The sequence below is a fragment of the Diorhabda carinulata genome, chromosome 4 (genome assembly GCF_026250575.1).
Source record: "Diorhabda carinulata isolate Delta chromosome 4, icDioCari1.1, whole genome shotgun sequence".
Classification (NCBI taxonomy): domain Eukaryota; kingdom Metazoa; phylum Arthropoda; class Insecta; order Coleoptera; family Chrysomelidae; genus Diorhabda; species Diorhabda carinulata.
The window spans coordinates 1,898,353-1,926,294 of NC_079463.1; the positions used below are offsets into that span (position 1 = coordinate 1,898,353).

The 27,942-nt window shown below is 31.3% G+C and overlaps 6 protein-coding genes across 13 annotated transcripts in view; 4 read left to right on the plus strand and 2 right to left on the minus strand.

Moving 5' to 3' along the window:
- LOC130893546 (sex determination protein fruitless) overlaps window positions 1-3,791 on the plus strand; it is a 41,751-nt gene extending 37,960 nt beyond the window's left edge. The window contains exon 5 of the mRNA XM_057799787.1: window positions 551-3,791. Within this exon, the coding sequence (XP_057655770.1) occupies window positions 551-801 (251 nt within the window). The 3' untranslated portion in view covers window positions 802-3,791. The remainder of the gene's footprint in view (window positions 1-550) is intronic.
- Window positions 3,792-3,857: 66 nt separating this feature from the next.
- LOC130893547 (E3 ubiquitin-protein ligase RNF181) lies at window positions 3,858-4,848 on the minus strand. The gene is made up of 3 exons (XM_057799789.1): window positions 4,539-4,848; window positions 4,347-4,456; window positions 3,858-4,172 (listed from the first exon to the last, which is right to left on the minus strand). Exons 1-3 carry the CDS (start codon window positions 4,735-4,737, stop codon window positions 4,038-4,040), a joined length of 444 nt encoding a protein of 147 aa, XP_057655772.1. The 5' UTR covers window positions 4,738-4,848; the 3' UTR covers window positions 3,858-4,037.
- Window positions 4,849-4,951: 103 nt separating this feature from the next.
- LOC130893433 (trans-Golgi network integral membrane protein TGN38-like) lies at window positions 4,952-10,607 on the plus strand. 6 transcript variants are annotated; one of them, XR_009059203.1, is made up of 10 exons: window positions 4,952-5,281; window positions 5,566-6,124; window positions 6,210-6,254; window positions 7,053-7,130; window positions 7,193-7,405; window positions 7,562-7,663; window positions 7,767-7,930; window positions 8,478-9,268; window positions 9,388-9,946; window positions 10,017-10,607. XR_009059203.1 is itself a non-coding variant. In XM_057799537.1 (8 exons), the coding sequence occupies exons 2-8, from the start codon at window positions 5,569-5,571 to the stop codon at window positions 8,625-8,627; spliced, it is 1,308 nt and encodes a 435-aa protein (XP_057655520.1). In that variant the 5' UTR covers window positions 4,952-5,281; window positions 5,566-5,568; the 3' UTR covers window positions 8,628-10,607. The 6 variants fall into 6 exon arrangements, 2 of the variants coding, with proteins under 2 accessions (XP_057655520.1, XP_057655521.1); XR_009059202.1 differs by having other exon boundaries at window positions 8,478-9,946; XR_009059204.1 differs by lacking the exon at window positions 6,210-6,254 and having other exon boundaries at window positions 5,124-5,281.
- Window positions 10,608-11,218: 611 nt separating this feature from the next.
- Window positions 11,219-17,977, minus strand: LOC130892604 (clotting factor G beta subunit-like). 2 transcript variants are annotated; one of them, XM_057798084.1, is made up of 7 exons: window positions 17,842-17,977; window positions 16,699-16,906; window positions 13,633-13,841; window positions 13,304-13,515; window positions 13,191-13,248; window positions 12,196-12,399; window positions 11,219-11,434 (listed from the first exon to the last, which is right to left on the minus strand). In XM_057798084.1, exons 1-7 carry the CDS (start codon window positions 17,906-17,908, stop codon window positions 11,343-11,345), a joined length of 1,050 nt encoding a protein of 349 aa, XP_057654067.1. In that variant the 5' UTR covers window positions 17,909-17,977; the 3' UTR covers window positions 11,219-11,342. The 2 variants fall into 2 exon arrangements, with proteins under 2 accessions (XP_057654067.1, XP_057654066.1); XM_057798083.1 differs by lacking the exon at window positions 11,219-11,434 and adding an exon at window positions 11,441-11,753.
- Window positions 17,978-18,056: 79 nt separating this feature from the next.
- LOC130892605 (acyl-CoA Delta-9 desaturase-like) lies at window positions 18,057-23,771 on the plus strand. 2 transcript variants are annotated; one of them, XM_057798086.1, is made up of 7 exons: window positions 18,057-18,138; window positions 20,974-21,193; window positions 22,279-22,409; window positions 22,505-22,710; window positions 22,809-22,994; window positions 23,052-23,318; window positions 23,646-23,771. In XM_057798086.1, the coding sequence occupies exons 2-7, from the start codon at window positions 20,977-20,979 to the stop codon at window positions 23,653-23,655; spliced, it is 1,017 nt and encodes a 338-aa protein (XP_057654069.1). In that variant the 5' UTR covers window positions 18,057-18,138; window positions 20,974-20,976; the 3' UTR covers window positions 23,656-23,771. The 2 variants fall into 2 exon arrangements, with proteins under 2 accessions (XP_057654069.1, XP_057654068.1); XM_057798085.1 differs by lacking the exon at window positions 18,057-18,138 and adding an exon at window positions 19,986-20,096.
- Window positions 23,772-26,975: 3,204 nt separating this feature from the next.
- Window positions 26,976-27,942, plus strand: part of LOC130892606 (organic cation transporter protein-like) — a 33,542-nt gene continuing 32,575 nt past the window's right edge. Inside the window, exon 1 of the mRNA XM_057798088.1 lies at window positions 26,976-27,237. Coding sequence (XP_057654071.1) covers window positions 27,216-27,237 — 22 coding nt within the window. The 5' untranslated portion in view covers window positions 26,976-27,215. The remainder of the gene's footprint in view (window positions 27,238-27,942) is intronic.

Genomic DNA, 27,942 nt, shown 5'->3' on the forward strand with positions numbered 1-27,942 from the left:
CAGGATACGAATAGTGTTATTAGCTACTTTGAGGTTATGTATCTCAACTCTGATATATATACATTAATGTCATTCATTTCTGTTCAATTCTTGGAACATTTTTTATTATTTCAGGATACGAATAGTGTAATTAGCTACTTTGAGGTTATGTATCTCAACTCTGATATATATATATACATTAATGTCATTCATTTCTGTTAAATTCTTGGAACATTTTTTACTATTTCAAGATACGAATAGTGTTATTAGCTGATTTGAGGTTATGTTGCTCAATACTGAGTGTGCTCAATAATGCCATTCATTTTCGCTAAATTCTCGGAACATTTTCTACTGGACGTTATTGGGAGGACGCCATGCGGAAATATAAAAACAAATTTATGTTATACTACCCAAACTTACTACAAAACCGACTTCAAGAATAACGACGGTATCAATTTTTAACGAATTTTTAATACATTCTTTATTATAGCCGTGCCTTAGTATCGTACAAATGGCGATAGAAAAAATGAAATTATATTTTTCAAATTTCATTTTAAATATTTGTTTTCAGATTCAAATTGCGGTTCGACTTTATCCTACGTGGAAATGTTTGAACCATCGTCAACCAATATACTCTTGTGGCGATGTAAATCGTGTGGTAAAGAAGTCACTAATAGATGGCATCACTTTCATTCCCACACAACGCAAAGATCGTTCTGTCCTTATTGTCCGGCGACATACAGTCGGATCGATACTTTGAGAAGTCACGTCAGATCTAAACACACAATGTATTTAAATAGTCTAATGAAACCAGTATTATAATGACGATGAAATATATATCTGTTGTATAAAAAAATCCATAAGAGTAACTTGATATATATGGTTAATCAATCTATGTAAAAATTTAAAATTGATTCACCCTAATTTCACCGTTTCATTTCCCCAATTGCCAGTGTAGAAAACAGATTTGTCAATTTATTACATATTTTTGACCTCTAGGTATATTCCGACTATTCCTCGTTCTTAGATGATTCTTTGTTACTTTTAAATCTCTTTTATCACTTAGAAAGAATCTTACTAGTCACTATATCACCTCCATAGACAAATTCAAACATTCCATCGATTTCTTTGACACTTTTATTCATAGTATTTTCTACATGTCATTTTATGAAGCTTTTGGATAACCTCGTAGTTATGTGAACACAAGCCTAAACTCACAGTAGGGTTATTTGTTCTATAAAAACATTGAAATATGAAAATAAATTCGAAATAACTCAGCATTTAAGTTTTAACAACTAAATTGTTATATTGCTATTCCCTCGTAAGTGGAAATATTGCCCACTAAGATATACAACAGCTGCATTCTACTATTTCACTTTTTCTGACTCGATCCGTTGTGCGTGTTGCCGATTAAATACGAGAAGCTCCATCTTTTGAATACTTCATCAAATAACTTAACTAACTCCGTCGTAAACTTGAATAATCTATACTTAAATGAAATCAAATTATCTGAGATTTCATGCGAAAGGAACCCAACTATTATTTGACCCCTCTTACAATGGGTTCGTCATGATGACGTCGGCTAACACAAAAAACTACTTGGTAACTTTGTCAAAGTTTAAATAATAGAGATGGGAGAAAACGATAACTAAGTGGAGAAGGGAAATTAAAATAAAAATTTGAAAAATTAAGACATCATCTCCGACAGTATGTCTGCACTTTTGGGTGTCAACTTTTTCCAGACCCGTACTAGCAATATATGAATATTTAATATTTGTTGAAAGCGCAGTCTAGTATTGCTTTGTCTATGGCGGCTACAGACTATATGATTTTGTTGGGCCGACAGGATAAATCGGTCGGATCCGCTGTAATATAAGGATTTGATGGGTCTTGTCAGATTGTCGTTTCATCTGTCTCTTGTTATAACAGAGCGAGAAGTCATTTTATATTTTTTAAAACTGTTACAAATCATCAACATGTTTATGAGATGTTTTTCGAAAGTAGTATAAAGATACTTGAATTATTAAAAGAAAATGGCGTTAGTATCGCAACTGTAAAGAAAAAATTTAAAATATCAGAGCTGCACATCTTTCAATTTGTCATTTTTTGATAATCTATTGTGGTTTATGACCACGAATTAAGATGTAGTAGATATAGTTGGTCAGGCTATTTGTCAGTCCGACCAAATCATCAAGTCAATTGATTTTAGGTTAGATATGTCATTCTTCTTTTCCCATACCTTCAGCTATATGATAAAGCAGCCACTTTATTCTAAAGATAATGTAACAGGAGATAAGAAAAGTGAACAGAATAATTAAAAAAACATTAAATTGTTTATTGCCAATATTAATTAAATGGTGAATGAATTTTGAACATTAATTTTCTTGATATTTAACCGATTCTAAGAACTTCTCAATAAAAAAATAACCAATTTTTTATATTTAAAATTGGACAATGATATTAAACACTGTGTGATAAGTTTATTTAATAACGTAATCCTACATAATATATACCTACAAAGTATTTCCAAAGTTGATATAACGAAAAAAAAGGTTATATTATACCTTAGCCTAAACTCGCACATTTTTTACTGTACGTATTTTCCAAAGGGGAATACGCCATGTACAAAAATCTGAATTCCAAACCCATAAATCATCAATTTAAGAACTCTATAACAATAAAAGTTTTGACTATGGGTTTGGAACTTAGTTCGCGGTAGATGATTCAACTAACACATTCCGAATATAATCTGAACGTGTCAAATGCGCACTTTGTTCAGAATATGTCTTTAAAATACGATTTATGAACATTTGAAATTATAATTTGCATTCAAAACTAGCTAAGAGAATAGAATATATATAATATTCACATTAGTAACTATCACAAAATTCAGAATACGTTCGAAATTAGTTCTTCGCACAAACCTGAACAAGTTTAATTAGCACCGCGAACGCACAATTTCATAAAAGTGCGTATGCATTTAATGACAGAACACGTTCAGGATATCTACCGCGAACAAAGCTATTGTTTTGCAATTTTTAGGTTAGAGTTATATAAATTTTAATGTTATATTGTAAAGGCAGATTCATAAACCTGACTTTCTTACCTTGGTTCATACACTGTACAGGTCTTTCTTGGTTGTAGTTTCTTTTGCTTGTCCAGTAACTGGTTTTACCCCTATTTACCTTTTATTACTTCTCCGATTGATCGAATAGAAATTTTATTAGATATTATTAAATGTTTAAAAAAATGTGTGATTGTACATTCAAATTATTTTTCTTTAATTGAGTAAACACAAATAAAATATTTACGTTGAATTGAAGATAAAAATCATAGCATTCAGTGATGAATTTAAATATTGGATAAAATACTCAAGAACAATTCATTTAAATCGATTTTTATAGTAATAAAAACCTATATTTATACTAAAACACATGTTATACATCCATAAATAATCAAAGAACTACTTTGATTAAAGTTGCCAGGTGATCAAATTAAGAAAATCTATCAATCAGTATTGTGGTGTAATTTTTCCAAATTTCAATTTATGTGATAAAATGTCTGGTAAAAATTTACTCAAATCGTTTTCCTCGAACGTTTCAAAAGAAATATAACTTAAAAAAACGTTAAAAGCATTCGTAAATTGAGAAAATTTACTCAAAACTTTGATATTTGAAAGTTCTTAGAGGATCTGTGATATAATAATTTAAATTAAAAACTATATCTATATATACAAAATTTAATGTATTTAAAATGCATGATGAATGTTTTATGTGATTTATCTGTATTTTTATAATAAATGTTGAACAAGACTTTCGTTTTTGTTTTTGTTTTTATTTTGTGGAATCCAATTTCTAAAACATTAGAAAAACATAAAATAATACTGCAAATTGGTTTTCCGTTTAATTCCAGTACAAAACTTTTTAAATAGTTATTTCAAATAGAATTTACAAATCAATTCTCGTTTAACCACCAAAATGTTTAAATATAGTGAAAAATTCATATAATAGATAGAACCTAGAGATATTATAACAGAATTAGATAAATAATTAACATTGTTACGAAAACATTGAATTATGAAGATTTTCAATATCTGTTTCCCTTTCTTTAGCTCGTTTCTTTTCTTTTCTCCAAGCTTCATAATCCTCATCATCAGTAGGCAATTCATATCTACATAGGGGACAAGAATTTGTCTGAAATAATAAGGCAAAAACATCTAACCTCAGATACTACTACCAACAATAATAAAATTATAGAAAACTACGAGATAATTCCAACCAAACCTTCTGCATAGCTTCAGCACTTGGTGAAATTCAAACAGTAATTAATTAAACAATAAATTTGCAACAAATTAATAGAATACTTACCTTTGAAAGCCATGGCATAATGCAATTGTTGTGATACAAATGCCCACAGGGCAATTTTTTTGCAGTTTCACCTTTGATATGTTCTTTTAAACATATAGGACACTGCGAATCTAAAATTTCGATGTTGAAAAATGATTTATTTGTATATAATTCTATTTAGAATTAGTCATTCTCTAGTGAATTTTCACGTACCACTGTTTGTTATGTTTTCATTTGGGATCGATTCCACCACGTTTTTAGAAGCTGGAGGAGGTAATTTTTGACCGTTCAAGTTATTTAATTCCTTGAACATGTTAAAATCTCTAAACAGACGAGCTAAATGTAAAAAATGGTCTGGTGCTTGTCCATCTTCCAAAGGTGTCCACCCCATTTCTCCGAAATAATCTGCCATTTTATTGAATTTGTTTATAAGAATTATGAATTCTTTCTCTAATACGTTTTAGCAAATAAATTATGAAGTAAAAGACCGTGAGTGAAGTGACTAGACAGATTTTAAATTTGCAATACCATAGAACTAAAATTTGTCATCAGCTGTATATGCTATATGTCTATGGTGTGGTCTCTATTACACCATGTATATGCCATGAAACGATACTTCGCTAGTTAACTAATAAAAAATAAACCAATGGCATTCAGCTTACTAAATCGTTGGGCAATTGTACAACCCTAGAGTAATCGTTCGGTGACCCATACATTCGGATTTTATAATTTATCCAAAATATCTCGATTATGGTAAATACTAGTGGCTAAATTCTAGAACAGTGAAGGCCTGAAAATAATCGAAGAAGAATAATATATATTTTCAATTGTCAAAAAATTGTAGAATTAAACTGTACTTTGTTGATGTGGAATAGAAAAGTTATTAAATCGTATAATTAATTTCTTGTGTTATCGGAAGATGTGTATTATTTCTTAAATAAATATTTTAATAGCAAGTACGTATAAAAAATGTTAGTTAATTTTCTTAATAGATGTGACTAAAAAATTTTATATCTGACTGTTTTTGCTGTCTAAGTACTTTTTATCGGCGTATTTTTTAAAGTATATTTACAATAAAATATCAAAAGCCAAATTAACAATTGTATTAACAGATATAATTTGTTAATCGTGTTTTCGTGATCAGTTTAAATCACTACATATCTAAATATAAACTCGGGCAAGTTACATTTATTACCGCTAATTCTTTACAGTTATAATAATAAAAAAATTTATTTTACAGAAAATGGAATTATCATTGACAATCTACTTAATTTTTGGCATAAGTACATGCCTTGCAGCACCTGTAGATAAACCCATTAATATTTCATCTATTTGTACCAACAGTTCGGATCTTTTAACAAATCAAGGAGATATTTTCAAAAACTGTTCTTCCTTTATTGATAAAAAAAATACTTTATGCACTTTGTATTATAACTCTCTTTCGTCATATTGCCAGTCAAATAAAAGTATAGTGAAATATCCTACTTTAGAAGAAATTAAAAAAAATAATTATGATATTGAAGCTGTTTGTACAAATCTAGTTCCAAGCTTACAGACATTATTGAAAAAAGATATTAAAAAACCTACTTGTTATTACTTATGTTCTACGTTCGATGGTATCAAGCTGGAATGTCTTTATGCCTACTACTACAACATTTCAAAGAATATGTCAAACAATGAACCTGTAATCATTGAACCAAGTAATATATCACAGCAAGTAGTTGAAAACATTGAACATTCATCAGATGATGAAAAATCTACAAAAGCCAAAACAGGGAGTGATATGGAGAAACCCTTAGGTAATAATGATGAAAGTTAACAGTTAAAGTTAATTAAAAATAGAACTGTAATATTATTTTTATAATAATTTGTATTGAATTGTAGATGAACCACTGATTGGATCATCAAAAGTGTATTCTACTCACAAAGGTGAATATCTTGGTAAAGAAAATATATTTCGAAAACTTTAGATTCATTCCCACTATTCAAATTTGCAATTCTTCTAGAAGAAAATATGTTTATATCTGCTGATGAAGTTGTTAACATAATTATGCCAAGCTCAGAGTCCTGAGACCATGTCTGTTCTGTTTTCTTGTATACAGTTTTTGTGTGTAATTGGGATCATTGAACTTTTATAATTTAAATTAAAAACAAAGAAATGGTTGCCTGAAGTCACTACACTAGACTTTAGGCATTAAAAATATCCCCTAACCATCGCCTAATCTTTCCCTAATTTATTTTGTCAGTATTTAAAATAAATACTGACACCATTTTTTGTTTCTTATTTTCTTTCTTTCCATCAGTTTTATCACATAATCTGCTTCCGTGTAATATTTTACTCACTTTCTATCTTTTCTGAACAATATTTATTTAGGAAACAGCCTCAAATTACAACTGACTCCTTCTCTAAATTATTTTGTGGTGTGAACTTTATTATTATTTATTTTAACAAGTTGACTGCCATCTAAATAGCAATTTTTTTACATAATTCAACTAAGAATTAGAAATTTCGTTTTTCATTCAATTTGATAATTTGCTTCTATTTCAATATTTTTCTTACATTTAGTAAAGTTTTGTCTTTTTTGAAGAATATTTAGGATAACATTCATATTGTATTCATACTTGCTTTGAATTAAGTTTCAAAAAATCTGTTTTGAACTAAAGTCTACTAGGCAAAATATCCAATAAATTCCCATTTAATGCAGTTTTTCTGTAATCATATTCCAGGTGATGTTGAGGTAACTGGAAAAAATGATTCAGTTAAGTCGCAAGAAGAAGAATCAATTCCAAATCCAGTAAATACAGGTGATTAAATAATAACTTTTTCTTTAATCATCTGATTTAATTTCTATTGAATGAAATTGTAGATCAAGCAGAAACAACTGGAGATCAACAATCAACTCTGACCAAATCATCACAAAAAACAATAGCAAATCATGATAGTGCTAGTGACTTGAATAAGCCATCTACTGTTAAACAAAATGCAGTAGACTCCATGATACAGAATTCCTTACATGGTCCTGGAAATGGTGATCCCGGAAACGATGATCCCCAAGACTACCTCGAGGAGATTGAAGAAGGTTGGTGGTTCTTCTATATAAAGTCATTTTTTGAATATTCATATTAATTACAGATAATAATTTAGTATATAGTAATTGTAGACTGTTTCGTCTAACAGTATTTTCCAATATTTTCATTATATAAGCCTCATTCACTATAAACAATGAAATTTTTAGGTCGTACTTCTCAGCAAGATGCTCTAAATAAAATTCCTCAACAATATGTTGTCCCCCAACAAGATATCATTGATACACCTGCTAAACAAGATGACATACAAGGTTAGATCCTTCTTTTGTGTAAAAAATAATGTGTGTACCAAAATTGTTTATATTTTAGATAAAACATTGAGTTTTTATAACGTATTGTGTTTTTATATTGCAGTTGTTGACCAGAAGGGGGATAAAAAACCGGATTTCGTTCAAGATAGTCCCGTAAATAGTGATAATATGGATGAAATAGATGGAGAATCTTACTTTTTCACATATTTTATGGTCATTTGCATACTTTTCATATTAGGATATGTGGGATATCATAACCGACTCAAGGTAAGTAAGATATTGAAAAATATGTTGCTTTCAACATAATATCAATAAGTTTCTACTCTAGGAGCTTGTTTTCATATCTAGTGATCAATTAGTGTCAGATCTGGGGAATATAGTGGGCATGGAAGCAATTCCTAGCTCTATTCATTAAATTTGACTACGTTTTTAATCAAATTTCATATTACCATGAAAGTCATTTCCTTCAAAATACTAAAATCAGTTGAAAGGTTTTCTAAATTGTCTATAGAACGAACAAAATGGGTTATTTAATTGATATTTTTTCCCAGGATCTTGTTTTCATATCTACAGCTAATTTGGAAAGAAGCTGGAGAAGTCATCGAAATACTTTTCAAGTCATCAACACACTAAATTTTTTACGTACTTCGATTATAAAATCTCAAAAAAAATTTAACATAAAAATGTGATATAACCTGTTAGCTTGTCAACTTATCGATCGATTTATTTCTTAACGAGTAGAAGCGTTTTTAACTTTATTTACAGATTAATGGAACATTTTTTTCGAGAATTATCTTTTTCGATTATTTTTTAGGTATTTGCATTGCTACTGGAAGGTAAAAGAGGTAAGAGGCAGCATAGAGGTAGAAGACCGAATTCAGCCAATTATCACAAATTGGACACAAATTTAGAAGAGGCCATATCGTCGAATGTTAATAAAAACCCAACTAACGTAATATTTTAGTTATTCGTTTCATATTTATGTGTTTATTAAAAAATTTCCAAGTGTATAAATGTAAATATAAAAGGAAAACAAATCTCAAAAATTTTGTACATAATTTTAAGATTCCGATTCAAATTTGCTTGGGTAAAAGTAAATTTTTCAAAATCCATATTGATCTGAATTAAAGGTTTTTTGACATTAAAAATAATCCAATTTGATATATTTTCTTTGTTTTCACTATTTTAGTAACTGGGTTTGTTTTATTTGAAGCTCAAGCTCAACTTGGACTATTAGTTTATCACTAGCTTACATATATAACCATACATCTGATACTTTTCTATTTCAATATACAAAAGTTCTCTTATGAATCACAAACTATTTGCTAGTAAGTCAGTTTCGGTATTATTGATGTTTTTCGAAATGTATTTCTCAAAATTTGATATTTAGAGGACCAAAATAAATCAAAATGACTAAAATTTATTATTATTATTGCCGTAGATAAAATATTTTTTATTGCAGCCAAAATGTTTCGTTTAAAATCTGAAAACTGATTAACACAGTGCTCTATATTCAGAGGGAGCAAATAAACTGTCGATTAAATTGTTTTTCAAAAAATACAAATCATTTCCGTTTTCCATTTCTTACCATAAGAACTAATTTAGGTTTAATTTTGTGTTTTCTAAATCACAATTCGATTCCCAATTTATTAATCGATTTGTCCCTTTTATAACAAGCTCTAGCTTAACTTAACCCCAATAATCACTCTCTAGTACCCTACAAGATACAATTATACTTTTTTTTCAATATATGTGATCTTACTGCCCATTTTATTCATTTTTCATTATTATTTATAGTTAATTCAGTTTCTTTTCATAAATTTACTTTTGTTTTCATTATTTTTGGAAATTTTATATAGATAAATGGGAAATGAATAATTGCAGTCGGTTATAACATTGTTTTTATATTTATTTTTCAATTTTTGGCAGTATTCTGGCTTTTCATGTATCTCTAGAAATATATTAGTATCGAAATGACATCTTCAACATTATAATTTTGAAAACCACCGATTTGAATAGTTATTGAAGCCGTTTCTGCTTCTATTATGCTTATAGTTGATACTTGAATTGTGTTGATCTAAAGATCACCATGTATTATAGCAGGACGAGGGTCTCCAATTAGTTAGAACCTAATAAATCTTAAATGTATAGAACTCTTGGGATGAAGTTCATGAGCTGCTGTTGATCTACATCTTCGTACTGTGTTTCACACATTTTTTTCTTTTCTTGATCTCTTTGTTAAGCTACTTTTTCCTAATCATAGCTGTGGATTAGGAAAGTTTTGTACATTGAACATCAGTTTGCTTATTACCTGTTTCTATTGCTCTAATTAGGCACAATTTTTGTCCAACAGTAAACAACATTGGCCTTATGGCACACCAAACAAACTTTTACAAATCCATTGTTATAAAAATAGTAATTAATGCCTGTCTTGTACTAAAACCTACTTTTCCTTCATCAAATTTCAGCAACTCTTCTTCATTATAATCCCATTGGAAAACAGGGATTTATTGGGTTCTTTGTGGTTTGTATGAGGGATTTATTAGGTTTGGCCCTGATGTAGAATAGATTCCTCTGCATCCTAAGTATTTCTGACAGTTTACTTGCTCACACTGTATATAATTACAGTGTTATAATGAGATTTGTCTGGTAAATTATAATTTTATAATTACTATGGGAATATTTTAGTTAGTGATTACTTAAAATACCGTTTGCGTGCCTAAATTGTATTTATTTTTATATTTTTGTGATAATTAGGTTATGTTCTTCAGTTATAGTTTGGATTCTGATAAGTAGTTGAACTACATACAGGAAAATGATTTCGATTTATACTTAGAGAAACTTCGATCAACGAACTAACAATACTAGTAACTTATTCTTGTGTCTGTTCAAATATTTATCATAATATATCCGAGGAAACGTTTAATAAATATTTTGCTTTGTATTTTTGTGGTTTTATTTATAATTCCAAACATATCAAATTATATTTGAATTGCTGTTGATGAAAACTTCGAATATCATTTGAAGAAAGATCAAACGTAGCAGTAAAAGACACACCGAGAGCCTAAATGTTGTAATACTGAAGATAATGAAGCACAAGTGCTAAAAACGACAAAAAGTACACTTAACACTTACACTACCACTACACCAACACTCACAGTTACATTGTCTAATACGCGTTTCGATAACCAAGTTATTGTCTTCAGAGACAAGCTGAATTTAGTATATCACCAACGATTTCAGAAATTCCAATGTAACAGAAAGTATTATTAACTAGGTACCAATAATTACAAATTCAAATAAGAGTATAGTATTTATTCCCCCTCCACCTTCAGGATATATATTTTCTATAGAAAATTAAAGTTGAATGATTTAAATAAATATTCTACAATGATATTAATATAATACGACTTAAAAATAATAATTGCAAATGTTGTACATTTGAACTACAACAACTTTTAATTTAATTTAGAGTAATAAAGAGAATATAAGAGCCCCATAGGACGAATCTGTAGAATCACCCTATAGCGATAATTTAAAAAAAAATACGATAAATTCTTCTATTTACACATTTATTTTATTTTTCTTCTAAACAAATACGTGGATAATGATTGCAATTATTGCAATTTAGAATGAAATTTATAATCGCAGATTAATTTTTTAATTGAATCGTGTCATATCATCTTGGACGTTTATTTTTATCAAGAAGTATCTTTATTGGTCGTCTATATGGTCCTATAATGTGTATCCAATGGTGATGAGGACGATGGCCTAGATTAACAAAATAACAAAACTACAATTCTTCTTGGTTCTATAAAATTACAACGAAAACCTTTCTAATTTGTTGGTAGTTATTTTAAAAATAAATAAATTCCAATAACATCCGAAGCATAAAAAAATACAATCAAATAATAAACCTTTACGTACGTATAAATTTATTTTTCAAAATGTTTGGTTATGTGATGATCAAATACAGTGCGTGATAGTTCAGATTCGGTCGCGTTCCAGCGACTTCCTAATTCAAATATGTAGACAAATAACCATAGAGCTAATCTCAGCTTTGTTCCCGGGGCTGATTCCGAACATAGAGCTAATATTAAAGATAAAGAGGGTGAGATATTCTAATACCAATTGCATGGGCGCTTTCAAAATTATCGTTGCGGTTTGCTCAATTCTGTATTTTAAGTAAAAATTCCATATTCGTGAGTAACGCCGATTAAGTTCCCGGTAACTCGACATCAAGAATATGTTCGTTAACAAGGAGGCGCGTTACAGTGATCGGAATGGATTCCTGGTTAACTCGCAAACAAAGCTATCAACTCTATGGAAATAAGTGATGTGTTGTTACACGACAGAGCGATCCGCGGATTGTTTTTGGAACCATGTGCAGTTGCAAAAAAATACTTTTCTCTAAAGCATTCAAAGTGCGAAAAACTATGATTTTCGAATTAATCGACAAATCTGATTTCAATTTAAAAACGTTCTTGAAAAAAGTTAGGGTCTGCAACGTTTTTGATTTTAGATAATCTTACCTCCTCCTGTACCTACACTCCCCACTCCAGTGTGTACATTATTGACGTTAGTACCGTTATCTACCGGTTTCTCTTGGAAACTATTAACTATTGTTGGCGCGTCTATTCCAGTTTTTTCATTGATCCAGTTTATATATTTCGATACGTCGGTGTACATTCCCAAAACACCAGGAACGGCGCATCGGAAACCAAACGAGACTATTCCTACATAGAATAAATTTATATAAGCTACATATTTCGAGATATAGGTTAGGTTATCTTCTAAATAGGTAGGGATCTTCCTATAGGGATATTTGTATAAATTACATCGATAAATTATTGGCGTCAGGTGTAGGGGGCGGTAGCAATACCGGATTTTACAGTCCAAGACATTTTGGTTGAGCATTTCTAGATCTCAATATGGCGCATTTGTGATTAAAACCATCTTCTAGGTAGTTCTGGAATGTTGTAAATGCTCTAGAGTGTTCTAGAATTTTTTGGGGGACATATTTCCAGCTCTTATATAATTAAAAACACGTTTTTCAAGTGAAAACGGAAACCTAGGTTATGATAGGGATAAAAAAACAACTTCCTGACAGTTCTGGATTACTCTAGACTATTCTAGAGGACAAACTCACGGCTCTTACGTCACTAAAAACACGTGATTTAGGTAAAAACGGAAATCTACGTCATGGAACAATTTCCAGGGAGAGGTGGGATGTACAGGGCGCAACTTCCAGACCTTATATCTTCAAAAACACACCCCTTGAATAAAAACGACGACCTTTATCGTGAATAGAAGATAAAACAATTTTGAGAATGTTTTGGACACTATCGAATGTTCTGAACTGTTCTAGAAGACAAAACTTCCGATCTTTATATTGCCTTTTGGGTGAAAAAACTGAAATATAAGGTAAACATCCCTTATTGTACCGGGGTTAATTTCTGAGTTTTATTTGAGTTTGAATTGTACGCTTTCGTTCAAAATATATGTTGATTATTAGATGTCTACATACCGATAACAACGTAGTTCCCATTTTGATTTATACTTTGCAGTGGACCCCCACTGTCCCCCTAGAACCAGGAAAATATATTCCGTTTCCAAAAACCGATGAAAAGTGATATTTACCTGACATGTATCTATTCCACCTTGTATATATCCGGCGCAAAATGCATTTTCTATAATAGACGCATCGTTTCCGGTTTTATTTATCATATCATGGCACATAGAATCGTTGTAAAATAATAGACGGGCTTCGTGTACAGTACAAGGCATAGCTCCGCGATACCTCAAAGTACCCAAGCCCGGTACTGTCCCATATAATGGCTTCTTTTTCAACGCTTCAAAGAAGAAATTATTATTATCCTGTGCTGATGAGAGCAAAAAAACGCGAACCGCTACCCACATTTTTATTCACTTGCTTCACGTATTTGTCACAGAATAACAGTAATACTCACTCGGTGGTGGTAAACAAATCGGACGGTACTGATCGGTATTACCGACTAATTTCAATAAACAAATGTCGTAGTAAGGCATCTTCTGCTGATATAATTCGTGGACGTTCACTTTCTCAACTGAATACTCTTTTTGAGTGGATTCGTTTACGCATATATTGTATATTCCTAACCTGACAGTAAAAATTGATTCTAAAGTTAAACCACCGTGTCTAAAAATCAAAATATAAAATAACTAAAAGCGTTTACCGAACAGTCCAATGGGAATCAGAGCTGGGCAGAGTATTGAGCTGAAGTAATCATGAGTACATTTGAAAAGTATTCAAAAGTGATGGGTACTTTCACGAATTTTGGAGAGTACTCGTGACAAAATAATAAAAAGGATACGACAGTTTTCGAGTCTAAAGTACTCATGAGTATCGATACTGAGTCTACTATTTTGAGTACAACTTACTCAAGTACTACCCAGCTCTGGTTGGAATTTGATTTATTCCCATAATTTCGTTAATTAATTCTCCACTCAGTTTTAGTAGCATAAAACATGACAAAGTCAACTTGTATGTAAATTTCGGTAGCACAAACTCAGTTCTGTCACTTACCAGTCGTTGCACTAGTGTAATAAAAATGCGTCATTACTGTCAATGTCAATTGTCAAGATAAATAAACATATTTTATTAATTTTCTGTTGTGAGTTCTGAATGGGAAGGATTTTGTGATATTCAATGCTCAAAATTTTCTACAAACTTACCAGTGGTAACAATAATTTAATATAATAAGATGGCGTAATGCAAGAAATTTAAAATCATGCTAAAATCATGTTCCGGCATTTACCAATCATGGCACTAGTGTAATAAAAATGCGTCATTACTGTCAATGTCAATTGTCAAGATAAATAAACATTTTTTTTTAATGAGGCAACAATAATTTAAAATAATAAGATGGCGTAATGCAAGAAATTTAAAATCATGCTAAAATCATGTTCCGCCATTTACCAATCGTTGCACTAGTGTAATAAAAATGCGTCATTACTGTCAATGTCAATTGTCAAGATAAATAAACATATTTTATTAATTTTCTGTTGTGAGTTCTGATTGGGAAGGATTTTGTGATATTCAATGCTCAACATTTTCTACAAACTTACCAGTGGTACCAATAATTTAATATAATAAGATGGCGTAATGCAAGACATTTAAAATCATGCTAAAATCATGTTCCGCCATTTACCAATCAAGGCACTAGTGTAAAAAAAATGTGTCATTACTGTCAATGTCAATTGTCAAGATGAATAAACATATTTTATTAATTTTCTGTTGTGAGTTCTGATTGGGAAGGATTTTGTGATATTCAATGCTCAAAATTTTCTACAAACTTACCAGTGGTAACAATAATTTAATATAATAAGATGGCGTAATGCAAGAAATTTAAAATCATGCTAAAATCATGTTCCGGCATTTACCAATCATGGCACTAGTGTAATAAAAATGCGTCATTACTGTCAATGTCAATTGTCAAGATAAATAAACATTTTTTTTTTAATGAGGCAACAATAATTTAAAATAATAAGATGGCGTAATGCAAGAAATTTAAAATCATGCTAAAATCATGTTCCGCCATTTACCAATCGTTGCACTAGTGTAATAAAAATGCGTCATTACTGTCAATGTCAATTGTCAAGATAAATAAACATATTTTATTAATTTTCTGTTGTGAGTTCTGATTGGGAAGGATTTTGTGATATTCAATGCTCAACATTTTCTACAAACTTACCAGTGGTACCAATAATTTAATATAATAAGATGGCGTAATGCAAGACATTTAAAATCATGCTAAAATCATGTTCCGCCATTTACCAATCAAGGCACTAGTGTAAAAAAAATGTGTCATTACTGTCAATGTCAATTGTCAAGATGAATAAACATATTTTATTAATTTTCTGTTGTGAGTTCTGATTGGGAAGGATTTTGTGATATTCAATGCTCAAAATTTTCTACAAACTTACCAGTGGTAACAATAATTTAATATAATAAGATGGCGTAATGCAAGAAATTTAAAATCATGCTAAAATCATGTTCCGGCATTTACCAATCATGGCACTAGTGTAATAAAAATGCGTCATTACTGTCAATGTCAATTGTCAAGATAAATAAACATTTTTTTTTTAATGAGGCAACAATAATTTAAAATAATAAGATGGCGTAATGCAAGAAATTTAAAATCATGCTAAAATCATGTTCCGCCATTTACCAATCGTTGCACTAGTGTAATAAAAATGCGTCATTACTGTCAATGTCAATTGTCAAGATAAATAAACATATTTTATTAATTTTCTGTTGTGAGTTCTGATTGGGAAGGATTTTGTGATATTCAATGCTCAACATTTTCTACAAACTTACCAGTGGTACCAATAATTTAATATAATAAGATGGCGTAATGCAAGACATTTAAAATCATGCTAAAATCATGTTCCGCCATTTACCAATCAAGGCACTAGAGTAATAAAAATGCGTCATTACTGTCAATGTCAATTGTCAAGATAAATAAACCTTTTTTTAATGAGGCAACAATAATTTAACATAATAAGATGGCGTAATGCAAGACATTTAAAATCATGCTAAAATCATGTTCCACCATTTACCAATCGAGGCACTAGTATAATAAAAATGCGTCATTACTGTCAATGTCAATTGTCAAGATAAATAGACATTTTTTATAATGAGGCAACAATAATTTAACATAATGAGATGGAGTAATGCAAGACATTTAAAATCATGCTAAAATCATGTTCCGCCATTTACCAATCGAGGCACTAGTGTAATAAAAATGCGTCATTACTGTCAATGTCAATTGTCAAGATAAATAAACCTTTTTTTTTAATGAGGCAACAATAATTTAACATAATAAGATGGCGTAATGCAAGAAATTTAAATTCATGCGAAATGTAAATTGTTTTTTATATTATTAAGTAATTTAAGCTATTCATTCCATTTGGGAAGAAGAATAACCATTATTCGAGGTTATATAAAAAGCAATAGAATTAGATTAAGAAATATTTAAGGTCTATTAACTTACTGTGCTAACGTTAAAAATTCTTTATAGCAATGCGCAGCCGTTAAAACAGTTTTAGGTGCAATTAGAGCCCCTCCGCAAGATACTGATTTATATCTTATTAGAGCCGCATACCAAGGGTATCTATAGTATCCTATGTCATACCCAGAAACGATTCTGTCTTCTTCGTGCAAACGGAAATCTTCTCCTAATGGTTTACCGCACGCACTCTCTGAAAACACAAAGCGTGTCGTTTAGATTGATCAAAAGATAAGGTTTCCATGTGATAATGAAACTTAATATCTCCAATTCTGGTAAAGTTTTTATTAAAATTGATTATGGGAAGACAAAACACTCAATTCTATTAATTAAATCGTTGATTTGAAAGATCTGGTACCTAAATCAACTTTCGTTGAAATTTTAGAAAAAGCTGAACCAATTAATGCACGCATTTTTTGTTTTGACTAATATTTTTATTCATTTCTTAGCATATCTGTGAATGAAATTCAAATATCTAATTTATAAAAAGTTTAAATGAAGAATTCAATTACTAATTTTGAATGTCTACGTCAAACTGTCATTTGAAATTATGCTACATCAGTGGAGGTATTTGGTTACAAGATTTTGGTATTGAAACAACAGATGGTTCCAAATAAACATTGCAGGAAATCTATAAACCACAACAGAGCAAGAATTGACCAATAGTTTAATGACCAACAAAATTTTTCCTCGTCGCCGTTATCGCAATCTGCGGTTAGGCACGAACACATCACAAAAAAGTTAAAAAAAGAAGAATATTATGATGAATATCGAAATGTTTTTGATGATTGGTACTTTAGCAAACCGAGAAGGCTGTCCTCCACTTAACCAATGTTTAGAATAGGGAATAAAACTATAGAAAAGATACCTTCTTTAATAATTAGATTCCGTTTAGGAAAATTTGAGTTATAACAATAATTAAGTGTGTATTACGGCAGTATTTACATTGTTGTCAGATCTTTCGTTATTTCATACAGATACATTAGTTAAAAATGGTTTTTAGAAATTAAAAAAAAATTCCTTTCCATATTTAATAAGATTTACAAAAAAACACGTGTACCAAAAATATGTGTGGTATTTCTATTGTTAATAATTTCAAAATAGAGATTGTTTTTGGAAAATACGTACCGTCCAATATGACATAATCGAAAAAAGTGAAAACTAAAACGTAATATAACATAAAACGAGCCGCCATATTAGTAGATTATGTAGACTGATAGAACCCATGATGGTCGGCCTTAAACCTTATCGGAAAATAGGTGGAAATACGTCAAAAATATACAATTTTAATTATATGTATATTTTAGCGTTATCATTTCTACTGTTTTTCAATTTCTATTATCAGTATGTGGTTATTCCTTGACATTTTAGAATTTAAAATATGCGGTGCTTTTTTTTTTAAATTTTCAGCCTTTGAATAGACAGGTAAATATTTTGTATTAATATTAGAAAATCCTTTAATTATATGTAGAAATATGCTACTAATAGGGTAATTCATTCCCAAAAAAAAAACTATTTTTCGATGCGTAAGCAAAATATGAATCTACACCCTTTCTATTCGTGGGGTGAATAAATAAACACCGTCTCTTACGTTTTTAATCTATTCACAAACTATGCAATACACTTAACTTATAATAATTTACTTATAAATACCATTTAAATACTTTCTGGGATTACTTTCACTAATTCGTTGTTTTCACTACGACTATTTATTAAAAACTAACCAACAGCGCTTACACAATTCATTTATATACCTAAATAACATTCTAGAAAGTTCTAGATCAAAAAGAAACAAAAGAAATATATAGGTTTTTCCTAGAAGTTTGCTATAGTAAAAAGTTCTAATAGGAAACATCAAAGACGCTTCCACCATTTATAAAAAATGTGAAACACGCGGGTGTGTGAGAAAATTGTCACTATCTGATAGTTCATGTACAATCGCCATCTTGTATGAATGAAAATGGAGATCGGAATCTCAAAGGACTGTACTTATCTAAACATCGAAGCTCTAATTGCCTCTCTCTTCTAAGAGAATCAACGTTCGCAAGATGGCGACTAAGCTGTGTGTGAAATGAACTTTCGAAGGAAACCACTAACACTTCACTACGCCAGTAACAAACAGGATAGCGCGTATTTTGAGAAGGGAATCAACGTTCGTTAGATGGCGACTGAACTGTGTGTGAAATGAACTTTCGAAGGAAACCACTAGCACTTCACTACGTCATTAACGAACAGAATGGCGCGTATTTTGTGAAAGGAATCAACGTTCGTAAGATGGCGTCTGAGCTGTGTGTAAAATGAACTTTCGAAAGAAACCACTAGTACTTCACTACGTCATTAACAAACAGGATAGCGCGTATTTTGAGAAGGGAATCAACGTTCGTTAGATGGCGACTAAGCTGTGTGTGAAATGAACTTTCGAAGGAAACCACTAGCACTTCACTACGTCATTAACGAACAGAATGGCGCGTATTTTGTGAAAGGAATCAACGTTCGTAAGATGGCGTCTGAGCTGTGTGTAAAATGAACTTTCGAAAGAAACCACTAGTACTTCACTACGTCATTAACAAACAGGATAGCGCGTATTTTGAGAAGGGAATCAACGTTCGTTAGATGGCGACTGAGCTGTGTGTGAAATGAACTTTCGAAGGAAACCACTAGCACTTCACTACGTCATTAACGAACAGAATGGCGCGTATTTTGTGAAAGGAATCAACGTTCGTAAGATGGCGTCTGAGCTGTGTGTAAAATGAACTTTCGAAAGAAACCACTAGTACTTCACTACGTCATTAACAAACAGGATAGCGCGTATTTTGAGAAGGGAATCAACGTTCGTTAGATGGCGACTAAGCTGTGTGTGAAATGAACTTTCGAAGGAAACCACTAGCACTTCACTACGTCATTAACGAACTGAATGGCGCGCATTCTAAAAAACGATGTTATGATTTGGTTTTGAATCACCTTAGTTTGTATAAATTTTCGATTAACCACAAGAAAAAAGTATTATTAGTATAATTAGAAATTTCGCTCCCGAAATTTTATTTTTAAAAAACTTGATTCGGACAAAAAGGACATAAGCAGTTTCGTACTTTCCAGTTTTCCCTGTATACGAAAGAAATAAAAACAATGAAATTGTCTACAAACACGTTGAAACAATGAAATTTTCTAGATTAATTTGATTTAAGCCATTTCATTCCACTAAATATAAATTATTTATGAATGCAAATGGATTTTTTAATGGATTTTTTTGGTAAATGCAATTAAATAAATATAAGGTTAGAATAAGTACTGATTTCGATTAAAAAATTTAACTACATGTATATAAATTTTTATTTGTAACAAGCTGATAAGAAAAGTGACAAAAAACATTAAAATTTTCACCCGTAAGTACAAAAGTAATTTTTTGAATTGAATAATTGTCAAAATGTCTCAAATTGAGCTTCGCTTTGGCAAAGCAAAGCATTAAAATAGGGCAAAAGTGATTTTAAGTTGAGTGCTTCGAATTCGCAGCGACGTTCAAAAGCAGCGTCGAGTAAAATTTTGTGAACGTGAATGTGTAGATTGAAGCGGCATCGGAAAGGAGGATCCTTGCCAAAAAAATGAACCGTCGTCAACAAAATGATGAATTTAGATAATTAATAACAAAGTGAACGTGAACGTTTGCATATTATTTTCACTTACTAAGGCCAGTCCACGCTACATCGCTTTCGTATGTCGCTTCACGGAGATTGAACACCCACTATATAGCCCTGATCTAGCCCCGTCCGACTATTTTTTGTTAACAGAAGACCGAGTTAATTGGTAAAAGATTGCTAGCGAGAAAAATTCCATTCAGAACTATACAGAATTTTCCCAGTATACGATTTAATATTTTTTTATATATTCTATAGAAAATAAAATGGGAGATATGAAACCTCTACACACCAGCACCTATTTATAAATTGAAAAAAATTGCTTCTTATCACGTTACATCTATGTATCAAAATGTATCAAGTCGAGCAGCGCGCGGTAATTAAATACTTGCGATTGAGAGATTTGGTGGATGGTTTCGTTTACCGTATGGTAAAAAATGTACTGTCGAAATGAAATCAAACATTTTCCGACTCTGGAAAGATTGTATTTTGTGATTTTTTCATTGTAAATAGGTCGAAACAAATTACAAGTACAGGTTGGTAGTGTTTTGGGATTAAATACGCAGATAATTGAACGTTATGTAGGTTATTACCATCAATTTTTGTCCAACCATTTTATTTGTTATAGAAAATGGGTACCGAAAATATAATTGATGAAAATTTTTCCCAAAACGATGTTCCCTATCCCAAATCTCACTTAAAAAGCGAAAACATCGGTACTGATCCTAATTTCCAACGAAAAATAGTTTGGAGGAACGTGGTTTTTATGTTTATGTTACATTTACTTGCCTTGTATGGTTTTTTTCTTGTTATTACTTTTAAAGTTAAACTACCAACGTTTGTTTGGGGTAAGTAATTTTAATTTATAAATAATTAACGTTAAGTAATAATAAATAAGCAAATAAGTTCGCTCTAAATTGGAAATATGGTTCTAAAATGTCTGCTATTTAGCAATTAGCTGTAAAAACACCATTCCAAAGCACAACTAGGTCCGTATGAGCCTCCAAACCAATACTACTCTGCCCACAGACGCCATTTTTAATAATGTTTAACAGAATACCCCATAAGGTAATCAAAATGAACGATTCCTACTATTCACCCCTTAAATAATTTCGAATTTTATTATTTCGAAAATATATTCTTCTTTCTTTAAAGGAGAAAACAACTACTTTCCTGGCTAATGCCTCGACGAATATTGAATTACATCTCCTTTGACTGGCGTGATGTCAATCGACCTTAACACCCAAAATGTCTCGTAGTTGCAACGAGGGGTTTGTAACCACTGTCTAGTTTCGACGTTATTACGTCTCATCAAAGTGGTTTAACAATCCTCGTTCGAGCTTGAGACCCGAACTGAAGACAACGTCAAAGTGAGTCGCTATTTGGTTTATGTACTTAAACATTCCCAATCGAAAGCTAAGTGGCGCCATCATCACTTCCAACTGCAAACTACTGATCAGGTAGAAATCTAGCGTATTCGCCGATAATATACATTCCGATGGTAAATGAGGTGTGTAAAATATATCAAAATGGAAGATTTCTACTATTCACCTCTGAAATAAATTCGAAATTTAATATTCTTCAACTATTTTCCTGGTGGGGTTGTTAAACCACTCTGATGAGACGTACTAACGTCGAAACCAACAAACCCTTCCTTGTATCTGAATTGCTTTGCCAGCTAGATTATGAGCGTTTTCGTAGTGGGATTGTGGCAAAATTGAACACCAAAGTGTACTAATTCTAATATATTTCTATCAAGCGTCAATCTGATTATTGATTTTTGGAATCGATGGATGTGATGTTTTTAAAAGAAACCAAGAAATTTAAAACGGATCGAAAGCTCGGAAATATATTAGAGTTAGTAGATTTTAGTGTTTGATTTTGCCACAATCCCACTACTAAAACGCTTATATATGTATTTATATGTATCTAGGTGTCTTTCTTGCAATATGCGCTGGCGAAGGAATAACAATGGGGGCCCATAGGTGTTACTCGCATAGAACTTTTAAGGCGACTCTATCATTAAGATTAATAATAATAATTCTGCAAACTTTGGCCGGGCAGGTATGTTTTTTTTAATATTAATGTCCAATTGAATTGGACATGTAGGTACACATCTAAATATATGATCAATTTGAAGTTTGTTGTGTTTATTGCAGAACTCTATGTATGTTTGGGTAAGAGATCATCGCTTACACCATAAATTCACTGATACAGATGCAGATCCTCACAACGCTACAAGAGGTTTTTTCTTTTCTCATGTCGGCTGGCTTTTGAGCAAGAAACATCCGTTAGTAAAAGAAAAAGGTAAAACCATAGATATGTCTGATTTGGAGGCGGATTATCTGGTGATGTTCCAAAAACGGTAAGCGTCTAACTCGATAAAAAGATACTGAACAAGAACCGTAACAAGTTCTGCAAAACTTGGAAACCGATGCGATTGCTTTCCACATTTTGTTGCAGATGGATCTTTGTTCTATTTCCAATGATAAGTGTTGTTTTTCCAACCGCCGTTCCGATGTATTTATGGAACGAAACGTTCCGGAATTCTTTTCTCATATCGTTTGTGTTGAGATACGTCGTAGTTTTGAATCATACTTGGACAGTCAACAGTCTGGCGCATATTTATGGAAATAAACCTTTCGATAAGTGAGTTAAGGCATATAGTAACAAACATAAATTCCTGAAACGTCATAACGTTCGTAGAAATATATTAGCATCGGAAAATAGTTTCGTATCGGCGCTAACAGGTGGCGAAGGATGGCACAACTACCATCACGTTTTCCCATGGGATTACAGAGCTGCGGAATACGGTACATCGTTTTCGTTAACGACAATGTTTATAGAATTTGCGCGAAACATTGGAGCCGCTCATAATTTGAAAACGGCTCCTCGTTATATGGTTGAACGAAAAATAACTACTTCCGGTGATGGAAGTCATCCTGGTTACACCAAGATGGCCAACGGAAATAGGTAAATATGCACGTCGTCATTTACTTACTTCTATGATTTTCTATTTGTGGTACTGTAACAAATATATTATTTTTTAATTGAAAATAAGGTAACTAAATAAAAGTTATCAACTCATTTTCTATTTTGTAACTAAAATCACTTATTAGTAAGTCCGGCCCTGCTACTTATTTATATCATTCCATGGAATTGACACGTGACAGTAGTGGATACAGACGAGATGAATTTAAATATAAGTTAAATTTTACAATTAGCTTGAAAAAGGAAAAAGAATATTTGTCATAATTATGAATAGTAATTTTTTTTGCATTCGCGCATGTTTTATTTCAGATCTAATTAGAGTGAGGCTTTATCTGTGATGCTGACTAGAAAACTTGAAGTTATAACCTCATTTTTAGATACTATTAATGTTTGAAATAATATATTGAAGAATAAAGAATATAAATAAGTATATAATTAATTTAAATTATTTCGATTATACATTTCCAAACCCTAGTACTTAATCGATCATAATCAACGAAAAAAAAAAAACGTTAAAAACGAAATTTTATGAAATCAAATGTAATGTAAAGTAATTGTATAATAATGTAATTTAGTAAATGTATTTCCATAAATCTAATAATATTTAATGATCATTTTGAAAAAAGTGTGCAAAATACTAGTTTATACAGAGGTAGAAACTTATTAATCACACGAGGAGGTTATTGCCCTCGTGTTCTATTTAATTTATGCAGAGTTGCCGATACCGATATCATTGGTTAATAGTAAATCATTTGGATGCCATTAATTTATCTTTATACCAATTATATTATCTGTTTAAGAAATAAATAATTCCTGTTGTACCAAAAATGTTCATAAGATATGTAATCAATTTGTTTTGTTGGTTACGAAGTTAATTCCCTTATAAATAATTTACGAATCAGCTGGTATCCGATAGCCATTTTCTTAAAAGTATACGGCAACATCGTGTAGTCATTAATTGGATGGAATTTAGTCTTTAGGGCCAATTTTACAACTTAAGATAAAACTGGAGATTAAACTAAAGTTTAAACTATGGTTTGAATCAAGAATAAACAAAATGGCCAGGTCATTTTTCTGTCAGTTGTCAGTATTTGAACAAGTTGTATAAACAAAACTAAATCTGACAATGAGATAGTACTTTTGATTAACCTTGTGAAAAAATACAAAGAAATCTTTTTGATAGAAACAAAACAAATTCAAAAACTAAGTGGGATAATTTAAATATTTGTTCTAGGACGAATAACTTTTTGTCTACAATGTTGATTTGAGTTTATCAAAGATAAAGTGTAAATTTTGAATTAATTCTTCAAAACCCTTTATAATATTGAAAAAATATGAACAATTTGGGACGGAATCTTCCGTTTCATGTTAAATTGAGGTTTAAACTACCCTCAGACCTAGTAACCTGTAGTTTAAACTGACGTTTGAAGTTTAATCTACACTTGTAGAATTGGGCGAATTTGGATGGGAAAAAATGAATACTAGGTGTTTATTTGAATTCTGGAAAAACGATTTTTCAAATTTTGAATTAAAATTGTAAATATTTCACTCGTAAAGCTTAAAAAATCATAATTGTTTTACGCAATTAACATCTCCTAAATTTTAAGCACTAGTTTTGTGTTAGAATAAAAAATCTACAACTTTACATTCGAGTTTTTTTCCAACTTTCACTGAAATTTAAGAAAAAGCAATTTTTTATCAATTTTCGTAACTCCTAATCATTTTATGGTGATCTATTGATTAATTGTCAGTTTCAAATCATATTTTGATAAAGATAAAATTAAAAAAACTAATTTTATAACAACAGAGATCTAAAATTGTCTCTTCTTCTTTTTTATCTATCATGTTCTCCCCTTTTTAATTGGCATTTGAATATCCTTTCCACATTCGACATACAAGCTTAGATCATCCAGTTACGTGGATTGCTACTCCTTCTATTCTTGGCAAAAAGAAAAGGACAAAACATCCAAAGAACATATAAAAATGAAGGTCAACTTGTGGATAAATCTCATCAACACAAATTTAGATCTGCCACCCGCCAATCGGAACGCTAGTCATTACTGTCAATGTCAATATGTATTTCGTCATCAACTTCTGATTTCCCACCATATTTCCTTCAGATTTCGGTACACAGCTAGGTGTTACCAGAAATGTAATTTATAATTAACATTAACATACAGCAGATATTATTTGTTGTAAACTTCAATGTACCGTCACCTAACATCGAGGGCACTGACGTCGAAAATCCGCCATGTTGTTTATACTGAATAACAACTAAGTTTGCATTCCTTCTTAGGGTATGTTCTGTGAAAACATCTATTAGGACTAACAATCATTTGCGATTCTGCTAAAACAATTAAAATTGTTTTTCAATCTTTTCAAAAATTAATTTTGAATCATAGAAACGATTTTCCGTAGTCAAAAGAATGTAGAATCGTGCATAGTCGTGCAAGATCGTCCAACCATACTAATATGTAAATGATCTCAATAGAAATCGCATCAACACCATCGATAAGTTAGAGTCCAACAACTGTGAGAATATCGAGGGTCAAAGATAAAGATTACAGAGGGGGCATTAGATCGAATTTACGATGTATGATTAACGGAAATAATAATTTTACTAAGGGAAAGATGTGTGCTATAAATATTTTTTTCTAGTGGTATACATTATTGGTAAACAGTAGCGTGTCTTCGATAAATTATTTTCCAAGAATATCAAAAAATAAAAGTTATAATTGCGAAAGTTGAAAATCCAAACTGCGATTATTTCGGATTCCAATTTAATCAGTAAATTAAATGAATATCCACCACAAAAAAGCATATTTGCATATTCTGCGCGACTACGTATCTCTAATAAGATGTAGGGGAGAGTGGGAACAGAAAAAAAATCGAAATACGCCGTCTGACCATGGCAAGATCAGCGAGTACCAAGCTAAAACAACGAAACTCCTTCTAGTTGAATCTTTTATCTTCAGAACACCAAAACATCGAACCAACGGATCCGTATTTCAAGAAATTGGTCCACGTACAAGGTTGCTAACCAGAATAAACTGTTGCAGTAGCTAGAAGATCAGGATCAATGCAACGATTAATCGTAGAAGGGAAAATATAAGGCAAAGGGGCAGATCTCCAACTAAATGGGTAGACCAAACAAAACCCTTGATAAATATGAGACTCCTGAACTCCTCAATCAAATATAAACGGTGTCACTTCATCCTTTGAAGGATAATGGAATAAGGAGGACGAACTAAGTGATTTAATTAACAACATGAGTGCTAGATGGCGTTGTTTCGCCATATGTATCGATTCTTTGGTATTTGGGCTCTAGGATTTTGGTAAAATACCGAGTTTCGTCCCCCGTGACTATCGGATAAATAAAATGATCAGCGTGTTTATTGTAGCGTGTTTTTTGTGTAAGCAAAGCGGTAGAAACGCTAAAGAAGAACTACATAGAAAACATCGGTAGCAGCGATGTAAAAATGGGGTACATTTGTTTTGATTAAGTCGGAATAACAGCCGCGAATGCTCATTTTTAATATATCTCTATCTCGAACATTTAGAATCGCCCCGTACGGGCATACGGATTAGCATTTTGTGGGAAAATACATCAAACGGAATTCAATACGTATAATAGATTACGTGTATCCCTCACTCATCCAGTTTCCAGCCCGCTTTCCTCGCGCTGCACCCATGCCGTTCGAGCAAACTCAATCAACTCATTTCCGACTACCAGTACCCACTTGTTAAAAAAATAACTCCATTTAATACATCAGTTTGTTATTTTTACGCGTCGCACAATCAACGTACATATACGCACATTTTATTACAATTTCTAGATTTCAGTGGTTTAAAATGTTTATGGTGATTGACTAGTGGAATATGGCTAAAAAAATTAAATCAGGTAGGAAATTTTTAATATTTTTCCATTCCAAAACTAAAATTTCGAAAAAATGGTCTTGTTAACGAAACTATTGAGGGAGAGGGTTGGTTTGTTTATGAAATGGGGACGGTATTCATGTGGGGCTAGGAATATTTTAGGTTAGGCACTGATATAGAGAAAATTTTCTTCTGCAGAGCATAAAACAACTTCCTAAATTAATCTATGGTTATGGAAATGCTAAAAGTAAAGAAATACAAACAAAATGATAATGACGGTTTTCATAAACGTTATTTGAAGTTTCAAAACAGTTTTTTTCAATCGGTATTTTAACCTACATTCCAATAAAGCGTTTGGCGTATTTTTTTGGCTCGAATTGAATATTTCAACAAAGTTATTTCATAATATTCATACGACATATCAATTTTAGTCAAATTTTAACTTAATTACGGCATACGTAAGCTAGATATCCGAAAAAGTATATACAGTTTAGTTGGATAAATCTAATTTCGAAAAGTGACATTTTGAATACATTTAGAGAGCATAATAATGCACTTTCTACCGTTTATAAAACAATAATTGAATGTTTACAAGGAATAACATGTTTAAATGTTCCAAAAAGGGGGCGGCCTAAAGCAAAAGACAACTCGAAGATTGGTTCGCCGATTTCGGGTTTCGCGCGCGACCGTCCGTCGAGAACTAAAGAGAAAGGGACTCGGAACATCGGAA

Excerpts from the sequence above, each read along its gene's own strand:
- LOC130893547 (XM_057799789.1), bottom strand. The coding sequence starts at position 4,737 with ATGGCAGATTATTTCGGAGAAATGGGGTGGACACCTTTGGAAGATGGA. Across the intron at positions 4,457-4,538 it reads TGAAAACATAACAAACAGTG|ATTCGCAGTGTCCTATATGT; the intron begins GTACGTGAAAAT and ends TCGAAATTTTAG. Across the intron at positions 4,173-4,346 it reads TTATGCCATGGCTTTCAAAG|ACAAATTCTTGTCCCCTATG; the intron begins GTAAGTATTCTA and ends TTATTATTTCAG.
- LOC130893433 (XM_057799537.1), top strand. The coding sequence starts at position 5,569 with ATGGAATTATCATTGACAATCTACTTAATTTTTGGCATAAGTACATGC. Across the intron at positions 6,125-6,209 it reads TGATATGGAGAAACCCTTAG|ATGAACCACTGATTGGATCA; the intron begins GTAATAATGATG and ends ATTGAATTGTAG. Across the intron at positions 7,664-7,766 it reads TAAACAAGATGACATACAAG|TTGTTGACCAGAAGGGGGAT; the intron begins GTTAGATCCTTC and ends TTTATATTGCAG.
- LOC130892604 (XM_057798083.1), bottom strand. The coding sequence starts at position 17,908 with ATGGCGGCTCGTTTTATGTTATATTACGTTTTAGTTTTCACTTTTTTC. Across the intron at positions 13,842-16,698 it reads GAATTTTTAACGTTAGCACA|ACACGGTGGTTTAACTTTAG; the intron begins GTAAGTTAATAG and ends TTTGATTTTTAG. Across the intron at positions 13,249-13,303 it reads GTGGAATAGATACATGTCAG|GGGGACAGTGGGGGTCCACT; the intron begins GTAAATATCACT and ends TCCTGGTTCTAG.
- LOC130892605 (XM_057798086.1), top strand. The coding sequence starts at position 20,977 with ATGGGTACCGAAAATATAATTGATGAAAATTTTTCCCAAAACGATGTT. Across the intron at positions 21,194-22,278 it reads ACTACCAACGTTTGTTTGGG|GTGTCTTTCTTGCAATATGC; the intron begins GTAAGTAATTTT and ends ATATGTATCTAG. Across the intron at positions 22,995-23,051 it reads GGAAATAAACCTTTCGATAA|AAATATATTAGCATCGGAAA; the intron begins GTGAGTTAAGGC and ends TAACGTTCGTAG.